General features: G+C 35.0%; 1 protein-coding gene across 1 annotated transcript; it reads left to right on the top strand.

Annotated features, from left to right (window-relative positions):
- Positions 1-21813: 21813 nt before the first annotated feature.
- Positions 21814-22859, top strand: LOC145583841 (uncharacterized). Its single transcript, XM_081640803.1, has 4 exons — positions 21814-22063; positions 22180-22223; positions 22305-22361; positions 22458-22859. The coding sequence occupies exons 1-4, from the start codon at positions 21814-21816 to the stop codon at positions 22857-22859; spliced, it is 753 nt and encodes a 250-aa protein (XP_081496929.1).
- The last annotated feature ends 738 nt before the right edge of the window (positions 22860-23597 follow it).

Raw genomic sequence — 23597 nt, 5'->3', positions numbered from 1 at the left:
TAAAACTGAGGTTTTTCGAATGTTTTTAGCATTTGTTGCAATGGTTGATAGACAATTTTCTCAAACCATTAAGGTTGTGCAAAGTGATAATGGCACTGAATTTAATTGCTTGCGTGATTATTTTAGTGCTACTGGAATTATTTTTCAAACCTCTTGTGTGGGGACTCCACAACAAAATGGGAGGGTCGAGAGAAAACATAAACACATTCTTGAAGTTGGGAGAGCTTTGAGGTTTCAAGCTAATTTGCCTATTTATTTTTGGGGGGAATGTGTTCTTGCCGCTGCTCACCTGATTAATCGTACACCCACTCCCTTGTTACAAAATAAAATTCCATTTGAAATTTTGTTCAATAAACCACCCTTATTTGATGCACTTCGTACTTTTGGAAGTCTATGCTTTGCTCATAATCAGAAAACAAATGGAGACAAATTTGCTAGTCGCAGTAGAAAATGTGTGTTTGTAGGATATCCGTTTGGTAAAAAGGGATGGAGGTTGTTTGATTTGGCTACAAAAGAATTTTTTGTTTCAAGGGATGTGAAATTTGTTGAAGAAGTCTTCCCTTTTGTGAGTCCCGAGGTTGTGAACATTGCAAATAATGAGTATGAAGAACATAATATTCATGATGATTTTTCACAAATTATCTATGACGAATTAGAGGTTGGGGATTTACTGGATGAGCAAGCAGTTCACTCACCAAGCCCAATCCCAGTTTCAGCAGCCACGGACTACCCATCGCACGCTGGGCCTCCTTTCCATCAGCCCGATTAAGCTACTTCAGATCAGTCCACTATTCAATCCGGACCTCTTGAGCTAGATGATTTGAATGGCTCTAATAATCAACAATTGGGTCGTGGTTTCCGCCAAAAGTTTCCAAATGCTACGCATCGTGATTTTGTGACACATACGGTTTTTGCTAAAAGTCCGTCTCCGTCCACTCCGTCTCCAATCCCTCCTTCAGGTACGCCTTACCCTCTAGCACACTATATAAATTGTGACAGGTTTTCTGTGAATTATCGCAAATTTCTTGCAGCTGTCGTTTTGGGAAAGGATCCAAAATCCTTTAAAGAAGCGATGAAATCCGAAGGTTGGCGAAATTCTATGAAAGAAGAAATAAGGGCATTGGAAGATAATGGGACTTGGACATTGGAGCATCTTCCTCCCGGCAAGAAATCTCTAGGTTGTCAATGGGTGTATAAGACGAAATTTTTGTCTAATGGTGATATTGAACATCTCAAGTCGCGTTTGGTTGTTTTTGGTAATCATCAAAGAGAAGGCATTGATTATGGTGAGACCTTTGCTCTGGTTGCAAAAATGACTACTATTCGCGCTTTTCTTGCTATAGCAGTTTCAAAAAACTGGGAGATTCAGCATATGGATGTTCATAATGCTTTCCTACATGGTGATCTAGAAGAGGAGGTGTACATGAAATTACCTCCTGGTTTTGAGAGCTTGGATTCGAGTTTGGTGTGTCGTTTGAGAAAGTCTTTGTATGGGTTGAAACAAGCTCCGAGATGTTGGTTTGCAAAGCTCACTACGGCTCTGAAAGGGTACGGTTTTATTCAATCTTACTCTGATTATTCTCTTTTCAGATACACTAAAGGCAATGTTCAGATTAATGTCTTAGTTTATGTTGATGATCTTATTATTTCTGGGAATGATTCCGCTGCATTAAATGTGTTCAAAGCTTATCTTGGTGATTGTTTTAAGATGAAGGACCTTGGTCCTTTGAAATTTTTTTGGGAATTGAAGTTGCTCGTAGTAAATCAGGTTTGTTTTTGTGTCAACGAAAATACACCTTGGATATTGTTTCTGAAGCAGGGCTATTAGGTGCAAAACCAAGTGGTTTTCCGATGCAGCAGAACCACAAGCTAAGTCTTGCTAGTGGTGAGTTACTTAAGGATCCCGAGTCTTATCGTAGACTAGTAGGGCGGTTGATTTATCTCTCGGTGACTAGACCAGATTTGGCATATTCGGTTCATATTCTTTCACGGTTTATGCACGAACCTCGAATTGAGCATTGGGAAGCAGCTCTTAGGGTGGTTCGTTATTTAAAGGGTACTCCGGGACAGGGTATTTTGTTGAGTGCAGATAGTGACCTGACTTTGCAGGGTTGGTGTGATTCAGATTGGGCGGCGTGTCCTCTTACTCGTCGTTCGTTGACTGGTTGGCTAGTTTTTCTTGGTAAATCTCCTATTTCGTGGAAAACCAAGAAGCAACCCACAGTCTCTTTCTCTTCTTCTGAGGCTGAGTATCGTTGCATGGCTTCAACCACACATGAGTTGAAATGGTTGAAGGCCTTGCTTTTGAGTTTGGGTGTCCAACACCCTAAGGCGATCAAGTTGTTTTGTGATAATCAATCTGCTTTACATATAGCTCGAAATCCAGTTTTTCATGAACGTACAAAGCACATTGAGATTGATTGTCACATTGTTCGTGATGCTATTACAGAGGGCTTAATTTCTCCTTCCTATGTTTCCACTAAGGAGCAACTTGCAGATATTTTTACTAAGGCACTTGGGAAGTCTCAGTTTGATCATCTTCTTTCCAAGTTGGGCATTTACAATCCCCATGCTCCAACTTGAGGGGGGGTATTGGAGGATATATTTTAGGAAATTAATTGGATATATTTAGTTTCCATATTTTATGCTTAGTATATATTTTATGCTTAGCATAATATCTTTTTGATATCTTTTATTATTTCCTAATTCTATCGGGTTAGGGAAACGGTGTATTATTTATTGGCCATGGCCATCATCATTATGAATCAAGTGATTGAGTTTATTCCATTTATCATATTCTCTCTACAATTTAGCTAAAATCGAACTCAATTACATACCAAAATCCAGAACAAAATGCCTATTCATCATTTCACGAGCAAGTAAATACGTAAAACTTGAAGAAATTGAAAAAAAAATGAAGAAGAAGATCCTACCCATAAGAGAATTATCGAAAAGACTTAATGAAGGAGAAAGCTCAGCTTACGCTTCAATGGAGGAGAGAAATTAAGAGTACTGATCTCAAACAAATTCAGATCAAAACAACATGAATGAAAAAGGAAAAGCAAAGCAAAACAATAATATCAAGAGTTAAGTATACACTTAGGGCCTGTTCTCATACGTTTATTTTCACTTCAGTTCATTTCATTTCAGTTTAACTTTAATCAATTCAGTTTAGTTTATATCTAATGATATAAAGTCAAATTTTATTCTTTTAAGCTCTTATTACAATAACGACAATAATAATAATAATAATAATATATTAATAATAATAATTAATAATAACATTGTATTAATTAGAATAATAAAGAGAGTGGTATGCAGTTGGGGGGTTGGCTCTGTTTAATTTCGTTCCAACTTTTTTTTTTTTCATTCATTGTGATAATTTTTAACAAAGTGTTTTGTGTTCTTTTGTCATAATAATATTTTATTTTTTAATTAAATAGTATATGTTTTAAAAATATTTTAGGGTTTCATGTTTTTAATATATTTTCCATAAATATTTTAATTATATAGTATATTTTTCTTAAATATTTTAATATGTATATTTGTATATACACATATGTATAATAATAAATAATCAAAGATCACTAATCTGTAGTTAAAAAGCACTAAGTAATAAGTTCAGTTCAACTCAGTTCAGCTCAGTTCAGTTCAGCTGAGTTCAGTCAATGAGAACAGACCTTAGGGTCTATCTTTTTAAGTTTTTCACATTTTGGAACCTCATACCTTTTTTTCCACCTTTTGGGACCTCAAGGGTATATTCCGGCCAAAAAGTAACCAAAGATGAGTAAAAAAGATAGTCGCTTGGTTAAAAAGTAAGTCCCGAAAAAGCTACCCTGGAAAATTAAACAAAAAAACATAGTCCCCTATGTATGTTATCTATGTTAATATTTAAAGGAAATTTACCTTTTTGGTTGGAATTTTTGCTTTACCAAAATTATCCTTCAAAAAAAAAGGACAATTTTTTTTTTTGTTTTTTTAAAATGCTACAAACATGACGTTCATTTTACATTTCCAATAACAAATAATTAGTTTTATAGTTTTCGGAAAAAAAAAAGTTTTATAAATTAGTGCACATTTGTCTTTAAAAAAATCAAAACCACTACAAATAAAAACTGCTTTAATTTTTTGAAATACAAATAACCATATTTAATTTTATCATACAGTTTATATATTTAATTTTATTATACAGTTTATATATATATATATTTCTTCAAAAAAAATCATTTTTTTTAGTTGTTAAAATATACCCTATATATTTTTTTATAGGAAAGACAACCGAATCTTTTTCTTTTCTTTTATTTTTTTAAATTAAAGATAACCACATCTTAGGAACAAATGTGTCTATTTAATCTTCTTTTAGGGTAAGTTCTATTCACATGACTTTTACTTATCCAAACTTATGTGATCTTATCTGAACTTATATTAACTTATTTGAACTTATCTAAACTTTTTAACCCTTATTAGAACTTATTTTAGTTATAAATTAAACTTGGGTAGCCCTGGTTAACTTATTTAAACTTATTTTTTCTGAACTTATTTTATCTGAATTTATTTGAACTTATTAACCCTTATCTGAACTTATCAACCCTGAAATAAGTGGAAATAAGGTGAACAGAACAGGACCTTAGTCATGGATAATTTTTTAATTAGTAACAAAATATACAGTTACCTTAAAAATAATAGCATGTGAGTTGTTCATCCCCACTAGTAAATTTTTTTTTGAAAAAAAAACCCAAAAAACCGTCAAATGTAATATTTTTGGGTTATTTTTTACTTTTTTTTTCATGTTTTGTTTGTAATTTTATGTTGTAAGATACGGAGTATAACATAACAAGTTTATCAAATATGGAAATACCTATCTTTTTTGGATATGCATGGCAATTAATTAGGGACTTTTTTTTTGTCAAAAAAAGTTATTGAAAGGACTGTCTTTTTTTGTCAATTAATTAAAAAAGGGACTCGGTTATTTTCTGATTGGTTAAAGTTGGGTTAAGTTACCGAATTCCTAACTACGAGTCCCAAAAGGTGGAAAAAAAAAACTAGGAGATTCCAAAAGGTGAAAAAATGAAAAAGATGACACCTAGTTTTATACTTAACTCACAATATCAAAGAACTTGATTGCAAGGCCAAAAAGGGAAATCCCTATTCATTTTCAACAGTAACCTCGGTAATGTTCATAAGCTACAGTAGCAAAGTTGTCATGTTTTTAGAAGGGGTAGATTAAGTAAGAGTTCATTGTATCCTAATCACCCTAATAATTTGGGGTTCCTTTGTACTCTCATAATTATTATAGTGGAACTATTTTTTTGTGTTCGTTGTCGTGCTTTTTTTTTTTATAACCTCTATTAAGAAGTATTTTCTACGTTAAATAATGTGTTCCTTTTATATTGGTTATCTTGCATTTTATTTTTATATTTTCTCGATCTATTTTACGCTTCAGTAACGTACTTATACCCTAACAATTAGAGTGTGGGGATGCCTTTGATTAAAGAAAGACTTGATAAGGATTTGTATTGGGATATTATGAGATATTAGGAGATAATAGTGAATATATTTTGTTACACGATAATATTGTAGAGAATATTTGGGTATATCTTGACCTTGCCCTCCAAGTATACCTAGGTTATATATACTGTATGTGGCCATTCATATTGAATGAGAAATACAGAAATATATTCTTGAGATTAATTTAACATGGTATCAAGAGCTTAGGTTCGATCCTTTTTTTTTTTTTTTTTTTTTTTGCGACGAATCGATCACACGTCATTTACATAATTTCGTGTAATCGTGAAGAGTGTGAGAGTTCACATTAATTTTTTTTTTAAAAAAAATCAAAAAGTGTTTAGTCTCAATTGTGAGGGTATGCTTTTACAACAGTTGGGAGTTGGGAGTGTGAGTTTTGTGAGTTTTTGGAGGGTTCACAAAATTAATCCAATTTTTATTCCTTTGTTTGTGAGGAATTGTGAGGAACTTTTCTTGACAATGAGTTTCTTTATTTTGCGAGATAGAGTGTGAGATTTTAGCACTAAAATATATTAAGCGATTTCCATTGCTAAGTGGTGGCCGGTGATAAATATTTGGCTCAGACCACTCATGCTGATGTGGGTGGTCTTGCGGGGGTGACGTCAGTCCAAGTTCAGCAACTGTTGGACTATTTGAATTCCATTCAACCCAAGCTCCATGATAAGCACGATTTGGGTTGGATAATAGATACGGGAGCTTCAAATCATGTAACATGTGATTTGTCTCTTTTGATTAATGTGACCAATGTGAGTCATTCTCCGGTGGGATTATCGGATGGTAATAATGCGAATGCATCAAAAATTGGATCGGTGATATTGCAAGGGGGTTTAAAAATTGACAATGTTCTTTATGTACCCCAATTAAACTGCAATTTAATTTTGGTAACTCAATTGAGTGATGAATCAAATTGTGTAATGCAATTTATTAATAAACTTTGTGTTATACATGACCTAACAACGAGGAAGGTGATCGGAGCGGGTGAACGAGTGGATGGACTATATTATTTCCGAGGTGTTCCGGGTGTGAAGGCTTTGAAGATAGATAGTGATCGTTCGACAGAGTTGTGGCATCAACGATTGGGGCACCCCTCGGGAAAAGTTCTGCAATTTCTTCCTCGTGTGAGTACTTCTAATAAGAGTCTTAAACATAAATCATGTGATATTTGTCCTCGGGAAAAACAACATAGAAGTAGTTTTCCCAGTAGCAAGAATAGAGCTGGTCATATATTTGAACTTATTCATGTTGATTTATGGGGACCTTACAAGACTGCATCGAATTGTGGTTTCTTATTATGTCTTAACTATAGTAGATGATTTTTCACGAGGAGTTTGGACGTATTTATTGCGTAATAAAATTGAGGTTGAATTGATGTTCCTTAACTTTGTTGCTTTGGTGAAAAGACAATTTGAGCAAGAGATTAAAATTGTCCGTAGTGATAATGGCACGGAATTTAATTCCTTGCATGACTATTTCTTTGCTAATGGAATTATATTTGAGACTTCTTGTGTGAAGACGCCTCAACAAAATGGGAGTGTTAAGCGTAAACATCAATATATACTTAATGTGGCACGTGCTTTGAGATTTCAAGCAAATTTACCTCTTCGATTTTGGGCGGAATGTGTGCAAGTGACTTGCCATTTGATAAACTGTACTCCATTTAGATTACTTGAGTTTAAGACTCCATATGAGATTTTGTTTAGTAAACAACCTTCGTATGATTATATTAAGGTGCTTGGGTGCCTGTGTTATGCTCATAACCAACGAAGTAAGGGTGACAAGTTTGCTAGTAGGAGCCGAAAGTGCGTTTTTTTGGGTTATCCTTTTGGGAAGAAAGGATGGAGATTTTTTGACATAGTGTAATACCCCGTATTTTTATGTACTTTTTATAAAGTATTTAAGTATTAATAAAATTTATTGTTAAGGGCTCAAGTATTTTAATTAAATATTTTAAAGGGTTAAAGTATTTTAAGTATAAGGTTTTATAAAAGTAAAATATATTTTGGACCAAACGTTTATTAATTATTGGGCAATGTAAATTATTCCTACATACTCTTATTGGAAAAACCCATTCCAAAACCCATAACTTAAGCCCTATCCCATAACTTAAGCCCACATTTTTATAAGCCCAAATTTAACCCTATACTCCCTAATCTATAAATACACCATGAATCCCCAAAAATTTCCTACACAAAAAGGTTAGTCTTATTTTCTTTCTCCTTTATTTTATTAATTTGTGGTTTTGATTTTATTGTTTGAAATTAATTTAATTAGTATCAAATTGTATTTTGATGATTAAACTTTATAATTTCAGATTTTATAAATGTCATAATTTTCAGATTTTGTAAATTTTATAACCTAGGGTTTTTAATTATTGAAAATCATGATTTTAGGGTTTTTATGAACAATTGATTTAGTGCTTTTATAGTAATGATGTTTTGAAATTTTGGTGATTATAACTAATGATTACATTAACTTAATTCCAGATTATTTTGAACACGTAAATTCGTGTTTTAATTTTTAGATTTTCGTTCGTTAATATTAATCCCGTTTTAATCCCGATCAGGTTCGGAACTCATCCGATTTTGATAAAAAAAAAGTAGTGTTTTCCATGTGGAAACAACGTTTTAAAAAAGTTTTTTTTTTTATTTTCGGCCTCTAAATATGATTTTCGGGCAGTTTTTTATTTTTAACGAAGTTTTTTTTATGCTTCTAAACCTATAAAATAATTATGGTGAGTATTTTGTGATTGAAAAAGCTTTGAACTTTATATTCTAACTTTAAAGATAATTTTTAGATTTCATACCTTTTATTTTGAAGCCTCTAATTGCATTGAATTGATATATTTTTGGGTTTTTAACACACTAACTTGCTATATAATGACTATTTCAAGTAATTATGCTTATGGGGTTATTTTATATACTTAAAACAAATTTCCAGATTTATTTACCCACTTTAAAGTTGCTGTAATTTGATATAAAACACTATATTTTCATAAATCTAACATATAAACTTGAAGTTGGGATGTTATATTACTAACCTTGATTTTGGGGACAATTTAAAGGCTTTATTTTGATGATTTAAGAGGTTTTAAAGTAGTTTAGTATTGCTGTAATTTTAATGGCTTTGGTATTGATTTATTTCTAATTGTTTGGTTTAGGAGAGGACTTTGTAGAAGGCGACTTCTAGTTTTAAAGTGGCCAATCGAATTGTTTACTCAAGGTACGTACAAGTTACGAAACCTTGCTTGTAGGTGCATGTTTAAGGACGGATCGAGAACTTAGTATCATGTATAGGATTGACTGGGTTAAATTGTCTGGTTATACATTGTGAATTTCAAATGATGTGCACTAGTTTATAATGCAAGTATTATGTGTGCTTTAATTTTGCAAGGTGCGCTTAAAGGCAAAGGTATGTGATTGGTGTAAAGATCAAATTATTACTCATTCATGATTATGTAAACAGGATGAGTAAAGGAGAGATTCAAGTCTTGTAAGATGAGGTTAAGGTTTTGGGGTGCCTTATGCACTCAAGGTGTTTATACACCGAGGTAGTAATGGAATAATTAATAAATGTTGTTTATCACTAATAAATCAAGAATCTAAATTGAGAATTTGCCATGTTTGATTGAATTGTTTGGGATGTTTGTATTGAAATGTATATGAGTCATCACCAAGTCTAAACTTGTAAATCACGTAAAGTGTAAGATGGATGGGCAATAAAACTCTGGAATGGTGCACATCTGGAGTAATGACAATCAGGGGTTGGGGTACATGGGGTATTAGCCGTGTACTTTTATCAAGGCCGTCTGATCTACGAGTCTCCTCTTTCAAATATTATTTTTCTAAAACTAGGAGTTAGGTGAGATCTCATACTAACTACGATCACGGAGTCGCGCCTGTGGTCGTTGGATGTTTATTGATGTTTCCGAAAGGAGGCATGGGGTTTTTCTTTATTGATGTTCCAAATGGGACACGGGTTGGACAACCTTGTCTATTGCTAAATCCAATGAACTAATTAAATGAGTCAGTCAGTATCCATTAGTGAGGTCTTAATAAATTTAATAGCCGAGTCATGAATTGAGTCTATATTTAATGATGCTTGTGCTTGATTATTAGTAGCATGTTAGGTATTTTCTTAATTTGATTTCGCAGCTTGTATGTACTCAGCTTTGCTGACTGCGTGCTTTTGTGTGTGTCTTTCTTTGGTCATGGCCTTCGCCTTTCAATGACCCTGTGACGATCCAATTTTTACACTTGTAATATTAGGGAGCAGAATAACCACAGGTTCTTACACATGCAACATTCATCAAGGTTGTGGGATCTTGAGTAGAGAGTTGGTTGTTTGCATTTTATTTCTTTGGCAAGTTTGAATTTATTTTAATTCGACTTTATTTGACACTAATTCCTTTGGGTTTGAATTTATTTGAACACTGAATTTAATCACTTACTACTTTTATTGGGTTTTAAATAAGGGTCTTAATGGTTCCAACTTGTAATACTTATTTTGATTTAATTCCTTTGTTTTGAGGTTTATTTAAAACTATTTTGGTTTTCCGCTGCTAATTTATGAGATAGCCTTAACGTTTGAACACGTGGCGGTAGCACGCCAGTAATTCTCTTGAAAATGTTCAGGTTATATACGGTTTCTCACAGGTTTTTAAGAGAGAATTATTGGGGTGTTACAAAGTGGTATCTGGGAGCTTAGGTTAGATTTAATTACCACTAAAGCCAATTAGCTTAGTATCTTAGGCGCCTAACTAACAGTTGAGGATTTAAGTTCAAAGGCTAAAGTGATTTTTCGAAACTTAGTATGTTTGAAACGTTTTATCTAAAATGATTTTGAAGCTTATTTTGTCTACTTAGTGAGCTTTGGGTAGACTTAAGAAGGGAATGCATGCATATTTCATACATATCTTTTCATTTAATTGTCACATGAAGTGTTATTTTTCTTATTTATTTAACATGTTGTAATTAATGTCCTAATTGATGTGTTTTATGATGTGCTTGTGTTATGCTCTTGTATGTTCGTTGCGTTGGGTTGACGTAGAAAAGAAATGAGTGACTCAATAAGCACGTCTGAAAGCACGAATAATGGTACTAGGAACAACCCCGTTGTTGTGTCTGAGGATGAGAATGATGCTCGAAGTGAAGATACTCTAGAGAGGTTTGAAAGGACTATCACGCCAGCTAATCCTGATGAGGAAGATTACTAATATATACATGAGTTTAAGACTGCAAAGAACAAAAAGCATAAGATTAAAACCTACCAAAGAATGTTCCATGACTATACTCTTATTGAATTTTCAGATGAGAATAACCTTGAATGGCTACAACCACCACCTGAAGATCCAAATGTTGGAAGGAGAGCTACTAGGAATCCTAATCCGCTTTACAAGGCAATAATTATTGAAGACTCAGATGATGAGAAGGATCCCGATTTTGATGTTAATAATTATGATGAGAAGAAAGATAAAAACAGCAATGTGATACCTTGAGTTTTATTTTTTTTAGGGTAGAGTTAGCATGAATAAGGCAATTTGCCATTAATCACGGTTATTAGAACTTCATTATAGTATGATTTAGATGATTAATTTAAATAAGTAGCCAGTACTACAGAGTCATTATTTGGGATTGATACCTTTATTCAAGTTATAATAAGAAGTTGATATTTTATTTTAAGAGCCTTATTCTACTTTTCTTTGTGAGTAAGATCAAGTATAATTTTTGTGATCATATAATTTTGGAAAAAAAAAAATTTCTTTGTTTATGATTAAAACTTAGTATGAGTGGCGCGGGATGGGGGAAATATTTTCTTAATTTCATTTAATCCTGCGTATGAACATCAAATGATTATAATGTATGGTTTTGCTTGGAACAATGGGGTGCAATCTCAAAGTACCCTTTTGAACCAATTTATATGACGAATGCAATATTGTGATTCCATGAATATGTGTGAATAGAGTGCACCTTTAACTAACTGAATCGAGTTATGTTGATGTGTCAGTTAGTTTGCCTACGGGTAAACTTGTCCATTGTAATAGAATATTCAAAGGCTTGCCTTTGAAAATAGGAGAAGCTATATTTCCATCGAATCTTATTGAGTTTAATCTAGGGGATTTGGATGTAATTATGGGGATGGATTGGCTGAGTTCATACAAGGCCAAGATAGACTGTGAGATGCAGAGGGTGCAATTGAGAGATCCTTTGGGTAAGACGGTGTCCTATAGACATTTAGGGAAGCCTAAGGGTTTTGGGATTATTTCTACTTTGAAGGTCAAGAAGCTAGTGAATAAGGGATGTCCATTGTACTTTTGCTGTGTCCAAGATTTGAGTATGAGTGAGAGTAGGCGGATGGAGGATGTACCCATTGTGACTGAGTTTTTAGATGTCTTTCCAGAAGAGATTTCGGGAATGCCACCCAAGAGGGAAGTTGAGTTTACCATTGACTTAGTCCTAGGAGCTGCACCTATCTCAAAAGCACCTTATAGAATGGCACCAGCCGAGATGAGTGAGCTAAAGACTCAATTACAGGAGTTGGTAGACAAGGGTTTCATTAGGCCTAGTGCATCACCTTGGGGAGCACCTGTGTTATTTGTGATAAAGAAGGATGGAAGTTTAAGGCTATGTATTGATTACAGAGAGTTGAATAATGTGACTGTGAAGAATAAGTACCCTTTACCTAGGATAGATGACTTGTTTGACCAGCTAAAGGGAGCAAGTGTGTTTTCGAAGATTGATTTGAGGTCGGGGTACCATCAGTTGAAGGTTGCAGATAAAGACATTCCAAAAACAGCCTTTAGAACTCAGTATGGGCATTACGAGTTTACTATCATGCCTTTTGGGTTAACCAATGCACCAGCCATATTTATGGACTTGATGAACCGAGTGTTTCATGAGTATTTGGATAAGTTTGTAGTTGTGTTAATTGATGACATTTTGGTGTATTCGAGGAATGAGGAAGAGCATGTTGAGCACTTGAGAACTACCCTTGAAACTCTTAGAAAGAACAAGCTGTATGCTAAGTTTTCTAAGTGCGACTTCTGGTTGGAGAAAGTTGCATTTTTGGGGCATTACATTTCGAAAGAGGGTGTATCTGTGGATCCTGCAAAAATCAAGGCGGTGAGTGAGTGGCCTACACCTAAGAATGTGACTGATGTTCGTAGTTTCTTGGGATTAGCTGGGTATTATAGAAGGTTTGTTAAGGATTTTTCGAAGATAGCTAGACCCATGACTACCCTTATGAAGAAGCAGAGCAAGTTTGAGTGGAATGAGAGTTGTGAGTCAGCTTTTCAAACCCTCAAAGAGCGATCGACCACTGCACCAGTGCTGGTATTACCTGATGGGAGTGAAGGATTCGAAGTGTATAGTGATGCCTCGAAGCATGGTTTGGGATGTGTCCTACAGCAGAATGGAAAGGTGATCGCATATGCATCGAGACAACTGAAGAAATATGAGGTTAATTACCCTACCCATGACTTGGAGCTTGCAGCTGTTGTGTTCGCTTTGAAGATTTGGAGGCACTACCTTTACGGTGTTTCTTGTAAGATCTTCACAGACCATAAGAATCTAAAGTACATCTTCACCCAAGACCACTTGAATATGCGGCAACGTAGATGGCTAGAGTACCTCACAGACTACCATGTCCACATCCAGTATCATGAGGGAAAGGCGAATGTAGTTGCTGATGCCCTTAGCAGAAAGTCGAGTCATAATGTCAATGCTTTGATTGTGGCCAATGAGTTGTGTGAAGATATGAGGAGATTGAACCTTGAGGTTATCAATCAAGGAGAGTTAGAGGGATTACTGAGTGCTTTAACCATCCAACCTTCAATATTTGAGGAGATTAAAGAAAGGCAGCTGGAGGATGAGTCGTTTCAGAAGATTAGGGATCGTGTGACTAGTGGTGCGGAGACTGAATTCATGATTCATGTGGATGGGAGCTTGAGATATAAGGAGAGATGGTGTATACCACAGAAGTGTGAGGATGTTAAGAGAAAAATCATGGAGGAGTGCCATAATACACCTTATTCAGTTCACCCTGGGGGAGATAAGTTTTGCTTGTGCATTAATATTCAACTAACATAGATAAACAGGTTTAGGGTTAACCTATTGATTGCATGTTAGTTAGAAAGCGCACATGAATACGAGAAGAATAAAGTAGAGGCCTATTATTAGGGCAGGTTCAATCTCTTTTAGATTGGATTTGTACCTTCATCCCCGAACACCAGTCATGGTTCTAGACCTATTGGAGTTGACGATCTCATGGATCGTTAAGGGGTGTAACCTTCACCCTATGAACGGTTTACAAGTTCCTAAAACGTGTTGGCGACTCTTTTGCTCTAGCTTCCTTCCCTTTGGACGCCACCATGCTTAAGTATATGATCACAGTGGGGCTCAAGTGTAGGATGGCTTGAAATATTCCCTACAGGGTTCAAGTGGGTTCATTAAACCCATTGAATCTTTGAAAAAAAATAAAAGTTTTTTAAAAAAAATAAATAAAAAAGGGTTAAATAAAATATTTTCGCAATACATAACAATGTGTTAGCGTGTAGCCCAGTGGTAATTTTTGGTTTGCGTCCTTATTTTCCCTTACAAGGAAGTCTAAGTTCGAACCCTCTTAACCCCTTTTTTAAGATAAAAACACATTTAAAAAGGGTTAAAATAAAATATTTTCGCAATATATAGTAACATGTTAGCGTGCAACCTAGTGGTAGTTTTTGGTGTGCGTCCTAAATTCCCTAACAAGGAAGTATTGGGTTCAACCCCTTTTTTTCCTTTTTTTTTCTTGTTACATTAACTAAGGAGCGATTATGTAAATAAAATAAGTTGCGGAATAGTATGGGCGATCAACTACTGAATGATAGTTTAGTCACTTTTCTTTAGATTGGGTTCAAACCTTTTCAACCCCTTTTTTCCCCTTTTTTTAATTTTTTTTTTGTTACATTAACTAAGGAGCGATTATGTAAAAAAATAAGTTATGGAATAGTATGGGCGATTAACTACTAAATGATAGTTTAGTCACTTTTCTTGAGAGAGACTTATTTGCTAGACTTAGTGATGATAATGTATTGATACGCTTCCAAAGTATATAAACTCAAAGAATGCTTTTGTAGGTTTTTTTTTTTTTTCATTTTTCTAAGTGTAATCCATTTGTAATCCGAAATCTAAACTTATGCATCGAATCTTTATTTAATGTATTTTCATTCCTTTTTTTTTATTCCGAGCCCACAATTCGGAAATCCTGGATTCGCCACTGCACACATTGGGCTTCGTTTTGGATGGTGGAGATCGCGATAAAGCTCCACATTGCTATGAATCATTGTTGGAAAGAACCATGGAATTAGGTGATTTCTACACCTTTTGTTCCTCAATTATCTTTTTTTTTTTCTTTTTCGTTTGGCACTTGTTGGTAAAATTATCTTAAAATGGATAGATGTGGTGCAAAGCGAGTTAGTCAAATTCGGGGTGGATATAATTTTCATCCCATCTCCGCCCCACCACTCGCCAAATTAGGACTCATCTGCACGCACCTCACTAACTTCCTACTCTTGGAGAGATATTCTAGATAATCTTCCTTTTTGGTAATACTTTAATAAAGTGGCAATCCAGTTAAATAAAGTAGGTCTAGAGGTCACCAATTTCACAATTCTTTGGATCTTAAAAAGTTGGTCGTTGCCGTTTGCATGGTTGATATTTTCACTTGGACAAAAAATGTTAGTGTTAGTTGTGGCCAAAATCTCATTAGGCTTAAATCATCATTGATGACCCAAAATGTGCTCCTAAGTCTCTATACTTCTCTAGAAATTACTCTCTGCATGCTCATGGCGACAAACCTAGAATGTTTATATATGGGTTAAATCTCCACTATTATTCTAGAAGCTTATCAAACCGACATAAGGCTAGTATAAATACATGATCATGGCCGGGTATGATTTGGGCATCCACAAAAGTTGAGATTAAGTCAAGAAAGTTTATCAGTGCATTCTATGCACCAAGGTAGTAATCGAGTAATTTTGTGCACAAAACTAGGCAAGAAACCTTAATTAAAATAAATAGTATGTGCTCACTAATTAATTCAAGAATGAATTGGAAGTATGTGTTGAATGTTGTTTTGTTTATTCTTGATTGATTGGTTGGAGTCATCACGTGTTAAATTAATAAATCACGTAAAGTGTAAGAGGATACGCACCAAAACTCTTGGAACGTATATATCTTGAGTATGAACATATGGAGGGAGTTATGTGACTTTATATTTGAGCATAGCTTCTACAGGGGTACAGGATGCTGTACTTTCTTTTATTATGTTTTATGTGCTGGAATTCCGTCACCAAGTGTGACAATTGGGGTAGCTCCCTAATTGGAAGCTCCATTTTTTAATGGGCTATTTTTAAAGAAAGAAACCGTTCGATGCGTAATCCAAAGCTATTATTTAATAATTAATATTGCTAGTTATGAGTCAAAGGTAAGTTGACTTGTGATTGAATGACAGATAAACATGTTTTATTATTTTTGTTGATGATAGGATATCATGTTAGTGTGGTGTTTATGTATTCAGCTTTTGCTGATTTGTACTTTTGTGTTTGTGTTTGGCTTTCCTTTGGTTGGCGCTACTATGACCCATTTATTTGGTGAGTAGAGGGTTGAAATAAAGGGGAAGTGACGGGTACTTGAAGCATGAAAAGCATGATGGGAATACGTGCCGAGAGTTATTTGTTATGCTTTCCTAGTTTTATGATTTGAATTATTGGTTATGGATTAACTTTGTTATGATTATTTTAAGTTGAATTTTATAAAAGAGCCATGTTTGGATTGGTTCCAACTTGTGGATTATTTATTTCTATTTTGTTTTGAGGTAGTGAACTCAAGTTTTATTTGGAAAGTTGGTTTTTATTTCAGACTTCCGTTGTGTAACTTTGAAAAATAGCCTTAACCGTTATCACGGTGGCGGTAATATTTTGGATATTTTCTTAAAAGAGTTTTATTTAGAGTAAAAAGAGTATTTTAAATAAGGGAATTTCTGGGGTATTATAGCACAAGGGTAAACTTATGCATGCCAACAACATAAATGGGTCCTATTAAAAAATGTCAACACTTTAATGAAAAATGTCAAGATATACTTAAATTTGAGTAAATTCAAATTTATCTCCTTGATAAACATCTCTTGTTTATCAAGGGTTGTTTTTATAACTTACTCGTTGTAGACACCCAAATGTGTCTCCCCCAAAACCGAACCCAGTGATGAATACCTTTTGCGTTGAATGATTATCGAATGAGGTGAAAGTGTGAAAGGTCAGGTGTTGCGGTTGGTTTTTATTAAAATTCTTTCTTTCTGTTTTCGAAAACAACTCTATTTTATGAAAACAGCCAATCCAGTTTAGTTTGGTCCACGACAAGGGTCCAATAATAGTGTAGTTGGATGGGGCTTGCAAAGATCTTTCCAACGATATATTATAAGCCTAATTCTGATGAATAATGAGGAAGTTATGGCCAAAATACTAAACTGGGCCCGGTTTGATCTTTAAATGCGGCCCAATGATCTAGGGGAGGGCCCAATGTTAATTATTATTCCTAAAGTTATTAGAATTGATTATAGTCTTCTAGAATTCTCTAGAAGGTTCTTTTTAATCCTAATAAGATTAGAATTAATAATTATATTTTGATAAAGTTTTATTTGGAATAAAATATTATTTTATGGAAAATACGATTTCAGTTTCATACGGATTTTACAAATCGATTTTGATTCATATGTGGACTCCATGTTGAAAGCGCGTAGAAATCCAGGATGTCGCCACGCGACAAGCCTGGTCGCCACGCGACAGACCCTGTCGCCTGGCGACAAGGTCGGTTTTGCAGCGACAGTGTGGAGTTTTATTCCTTATCAAATTCTTCCTATTTTCGGACTGTTTTCTTATAAATAGGATCCTGAACCCCCGTTTTTATTCATCTACAATCTACAATCAACAATCATCATCTCTCTCTCTCTCTCAAAAGCTAGAAGCTTTCTCTCTTTATTCTTTTTCTAAACCTTCTCTCTTACAAAATTCCGCATTCACAAGATCTAGAAACACCTAGCCAAGTTCGAAGTTGCCTTCGCCCTAGACGTGAAAGGTTATAATTTCTGAGGGTTTGGTCCCTAATCTCTATTTTAATTATTTAATTTAATTGTTTTATTTTATATTTTCCTTGAAGTTACTAACGCGTGTATTTTGTTATTAGAAAGAGATACGAGGCATCAAAGTATGTAATCTTATTTCTCTATTCTTGTGGAAAGCATGTTTAAATTTGTTTAATTCCTAATATCATGTTAGGATGTCTTTATTGCTTTCTAGTATCATGTTTAGGGTGCTTTCTATGCTTTCTAATATCATATCAATATCATGTTAGTATCATGTTAGGGATAAAGCTTTGATCTTTATTGCTTAGTGATATGCTAGGATTTGTTATTAATCTTGTTAGTATCATGCCTAGGATCTTGCTGTTATCATGCTTTAGCGTTAACATGATTATTTCAATTATGATGATTATGATTGTGATGATTGTTATTATGTTGCTTGATATATATTATGTTGTTATTGTTTGATCACGCCCTCTCTTGCAGGTTTAAAGGGAATTTGTACTTGTAATCACGCTTAATACGATAATTAATAATCTTGTTTAGGTTAATTTGATTATAATTCAAGTGATCGCCAATAATAGTTTTGTTTGTGCATTAAATTCAACCAACATAGATAAACAGGTTTAGGGTTAATCTATTGATTGCATGTTAGTCAGAAAGCGCACATGAATACGAGAAGAATGAAGTAGAGGCCTATTTAGGGCAGGTTCAATCTCTTTTAGGTTGGATTTGTACCTTCATCCCCGAACCCTATTTGGTTCAAGACCTTTTGGAGTTGACGATCTCCTGGATCGTTAAGGGATGTAATCTTCACCTTGTGAACGGTTTACAAGTTCCTAAAACTTGTTGGCGACTCTTTTTTTTTTTTGCTCTAGCTTTCTTCCCTTTGGACGCCACCATGCTTAAGTGTATGATCATAGTGGGGTTCAAGCTTGGGGTTAATGGCTTGAAATATTCCCTACACTCGTAATAATGAGGGGTATATTTGTAATGCCAGCGCTTATTGTTGTCTTCCATTATTACTAAATTTGGCGATAGTTAACCTAACCACATGCTTGAGTCAATTATAAATCGATTTAAGATAGAAGACAAAGTAGTTGAGCAGTACTAGCTATGGACGAAAATTGACGAAAATGCCTTTTCGAAAATTCTTGCTTGTTGCACCATTGTTGTTTGGAAATTTTTTTGTGTTATTGTAGATAACTATGGTGATATGATTCATCAAATTGTAAGATTTAATACTATTATTAAAATGTTATGCTCGATTTGATTGGAATTTTTATTGTAGGAAAACTATAGTGATAGTCAATTTTCTCGGAAGTCTTATTTCAGAATTTTGTGATTGATTTGTTCAATTTCTGTGATTGATTTGTTCGATTTCAAATTTTTGGTTTATTTCGAATTCATTTTCCAATTTTCCAAATTGTTAATTCAAAAACTATAGATTGTTTTATTCAAATTGTATGATTAATGTTGTTATTTAGTTTATTATGGTTTGCTCCTTATTAATTCGAAAAATCAGTGATTAATTTCTTCAACAGTTTCGATCATCGAACGGATAAATTGCAACCATTATTTCAAAATTCCTTTCCCGGTAAATCCAAAGTAAAAGTGATGAAGATACTTTTAACCATGGTTATACTAACCAAAGGACGTTAATGTCCATATAACAAAATAACAAATTGTAACATCACATTTTTCACAACACTGCTTATTTTTTCTTTTTTTTTCAGTGTTTATATTATTTTTATTCAAATTACACGCTTTCAATTGCATTTATTTACCAACATGCCACTTAATAAACCTTTTTTTTAATCAAGGAGATTAACAGAAGTTACCTCTTAAAATTCACTTAATTGCATAAAATACACTTTTTATAACACAACCTACATTTTATATGTTGTACAAGGGTAAGAATTACCCTTTATTAATTTATTAATTGAAGAGTCATTTGACATTTACAAGGAAAAGTAGCAAATACAAATCAAGTGGACGCTTTCTTATAGTTGGGTAAAAATCGATCGTTGGGCAAAATCCGATCGTTGAAGATGCTTTCTTTTATATCGCTGTTTGATACTCGTACAGCCGTCCATGAGGGCTTCTTTCAATACATAGTAATTTTTAAATCAAATATAGGGTTTCTTTTGATATACTACCTACGGTTCTTATTACTCGCAACAAAGGAATATTTTATATCTCACAAATAATACTGTAATGCAAAGATTGATTTTTGTTGTGACATCGCACATACATATATAATTCTCTCATCAATAATCAATGCTTACTGCAGATTTAAAGTACATAGTTTTACATAAACTCTCATAAGGAAAAAAATAAAACCCAAATAACATTTCAAATTAAACAACACTCTTTCAAGGACCCAATAATAATCATGGGTATATAAAACAAGGAAATTTTCTCGTTGTAGACCTCCAATAAGAAACAAAACATGATTTTCCATTTAAGCTAAAGATTTACATATGTTACTAGCTAGAGTAAGGATTTACAAAGTATAAGTTAAAAATAATCTCCCTTGAAAGAAAGGGCTCCCTCTCTCAAAAAACAGAGCAACCCCTATCTGTGGATAGAACCCTACCGGTTTCCGGTGGATCTTTGACTGCCGATTTGCTTTACCCTTATCAATGGTGGATGACATTACAGAGATGTACTCTAATCTTAGCATCCATGAGGAGGAGAATAAGACGATCGACCTTGGAGAAATTGAACCGATTGATGACGAGAAGAATCTGTCGCTCATGTTAATTGGTAAATTACTGACTCGTAGATCCTATAATGTAGATGCTTTCAAGAACATAATTACGAATGTTTAGGCCCAGCCAATGAGGTTGCAATTAGGGTTCTTAGCCCTAATTTGTATGCTTTCCAATTCTTCCATTGGAAAGACATGGAGAAAGTCTTGAATGTGAGACCATGGTGTTTCGATAATATATTAGTGCTTTTGAAGGAAATTGATGGCGATGAACAACCTGATGAAATTGCTCTTACCAAATCACCTTTCTGGGTGAGAATTAAGAACCTGCCATTTAATTGTAGGTCCGATACTCATGTGAAGAAGATTTTTGAGGGGATGGGGGATATAATGGAGATAGAAGAGGATGTGCTTGGTATTGGACGATTCCGCAAAGTTAAAATCATGATTGATACTACTCTTCCTTTGCAGCGATACCAAAAATTTAAAGATCGCAAGGGTATTGATTTAAAAGTCGATTTTGCTTATGAACGCTTGCCCTTTTTCTATTTCTCTTGTGGCATTATGGGTCACTTGAAGAGAGATTGCCTCTTGGTTTCTGATGAGGAAAAGCAAGAGAAACTTGGTAAGGGTATAGAGCTGAAAGCTACTCCTAGAAAGGGCATATCAAAAGAGAAGGAAGAATTGACTTCTCTGAAATTTGCTAGGCGTCTGAATTTTATAATTAAGCAGGCAGAGGAGGTTTCTGCTGTAGTAATAAAGGAGAACAATCAAATTGCAGCCCCTGAGCCACAACATACCCCAACTGATACTCAATCCAAGACAACTACTGCTATGTCTTCGGTGATTAATTTGGCTATTAGTGCCTGCTCGAATGCAATCATGAATGAAGAAGGCATGAAGTCAGGTGGGTCAGAGTCAATATTATCTGCTAGGGATGGTCTCTTTGTTTCTTTAGGTACTTTTAATATAGGAAGCTCTACAAAGGAAGATGATAGAGTGACAAAGAAAAAGGCCCATAGCACCAATATGAGTAGATCATCTGATGCCCCACAAATGCCCCGGAAACGATCACTTGGAGATGACATGATGGATTTTGAGGACAGTGACCATGATGCTGATGTTAATATGGAGACTGATATAGCGGCGGCGGTTGGTTTACCCTAACCCCGCCTTGCCCAATGATTGTCCTATGTTGGAACTGTCGGGGATTGGGCAACTCCCGATCAGTTCGACAGCTCTGTAGATGGAGTATCAGGTATTCCCCCGAGATTTTGTTTGTGTCGGAGACGATGGTAAATAAGAACGAAGTAGAGAAGTTAAAGGAGCGGCTGGGATTTGATAATGCTATTGGGGTTGCGAGCAGGGGAAAAGCTAGAGGGTTATGCTTATATTGGAGGGAGGAGGTGAAGTTTACTTTAGTTTCATTCTCACAAAATCACATATGAGGGGATGTTACTACTATGGAGGGAATCTGGTGGTTTGTGGGAGTGTACGGATGGCCAAAGGAAGAGGATAAGCACAAAACATTGACGTTAATTCGTCACCTTTGTAATGAAACTACTTTGCCTATTCTTCTAGGAGGTGATTTCAATGAAATCCTTTCCTATAGGGAAATTGAAGGTGGGGCTGATAGGAAAAGGAGGGAGATTGTAAATTTTCGTGATATGGTTGATGACTGTAGACTTCGGGATTTGGGGTTTACAGGAAGCGGTACACTTGAGAGAGGGGAAACTCACTAAGCACTCGAGTCAGGGAGAGGCTGGATAGGTTTTTGGCTACTAGTTTCTGGTTCTGTATGTGTCCCAATGCCGAGGTTGAACATCTAGTCAGATATAAATCTGATCATATAACCATTTTACTTAGACAAGAGGTTAGAAAGAAGGGCAAAAGAAAGAAAACTAAGGGGTTCAGATTCGAGACGGGATGACTTTTAGATGAATCTTGTGAACAGAAAGTCAAGGAGGCATGGGGAGATTCGGAGGGTTGCTCAACCATTGAAAGGCTCGCTGTAATCGCCAAAGGTCTTGGGGAATAAAACAAAGTTAAATTTCGAAAGCTTGATGATCAGATTGATGCAATCGAAAAAGCTTTGCATTTGGCATAGCAAAAAGTGTCAAAGAAAGAGAGTGTGCAGGAGTGTGCGACCCTTGAGAAAAAATTGAATGATTTGAATGATCAATTGGAGGCCTTTTGGTATATTCGAAGCAGAGTTCTGGAGGTTAGTGACGGGGATAAAAATACCAACTATTTCCACCACAAAGCCTCTCAAAGAAAGAAGAAGAATTTTATTAAGGGCATCTTTGATGATTGTGGAACCTGGCAATCAGATGAAGACATTATAGAGGAGGTCATCACAAAGCACTTTCATTCTTTATTCTCATCTTCAACTCCATCCGAGCAAGACATAATGGAAGCGCTTAATAAAATCAGTCCCCGCATCACCCCAAACATCAATAGTGAACTGTTGAAGCCTTTTTCCAAAGACGAGATAGTTGCGGCCCTATAGCAAATTCATCCTTGTAAAGCTCTCGGTCCGGATGGCATGCATGCCATTTTCTATCAGCATTTTTGGCACATTATTGGCGACGAGATGACCTCTTTTGTTAATAATATTTTACATGGAATTTCTTCTCCGAGTCATGTTAATAATACTAACATTGTCCTTATCCCCAAAGTTGATAAACCAACCACTACTGTTGAATTTAGGCCCATAGCTTTGTGTAATGTTCTCTATAAGTTGGTTTCAAAGTCCATTGTTATGCGTCTTAAAAATATTCTCCCTGCTGTTATTTCGGAAAATCAAAGTGCTTTTGTTCCGGGATGTCTCATTACTAATAATGCATTAATTGCTCTAGAGATCTTTCACTCTATGAAGCACAGGAGTAAGAGTAAGAAAGGGACAATGGCTATGAAGCTCGATATGAGCAAGGCTTATGAAAGGGTTGAATGGGGTTTCTTGAAAAAGCTGCTTTTGACAATGGGGTTTGACGGAAGATGGGTTAACTTGGTGATGGACTGTGTGTCATCGGTTTCTTACTCTTTCGTGATTAACGGAGGAGTCTGTGGGTTGGTTACCCCCTCTAGGGGTCTCCGACAGGGGGACCCTTTATCCCCCTATCTTTTTAATTCTGGTTACTGATGTGTTCTCTAGTATGTTACAGAATAAAGTTCGGGAGGGGTCTCTTCATGGGGCTAAAGCTAGCCGGAATGGGCCGGAAATCTCTCACCTTCTTTTTGCAGATGA

Source organism: Chenopodium album, chromosome 16, assembly GCF_948465745.1.
Source record: "Chenopodium album chromosome 16, dcCheAlbu1.1, whole genome shotgun sequence".
NCBI classification, from domain to species: Eukaryota; Viridiplantae; Streptophyta; class Magnoliopsida; order Caryophyllales; family Amaranthaceae; genus Chenopodium; species Chenopodium album.
This window is presented reverse-complemented; position numbering and strand designations above follow the sequence as displayed.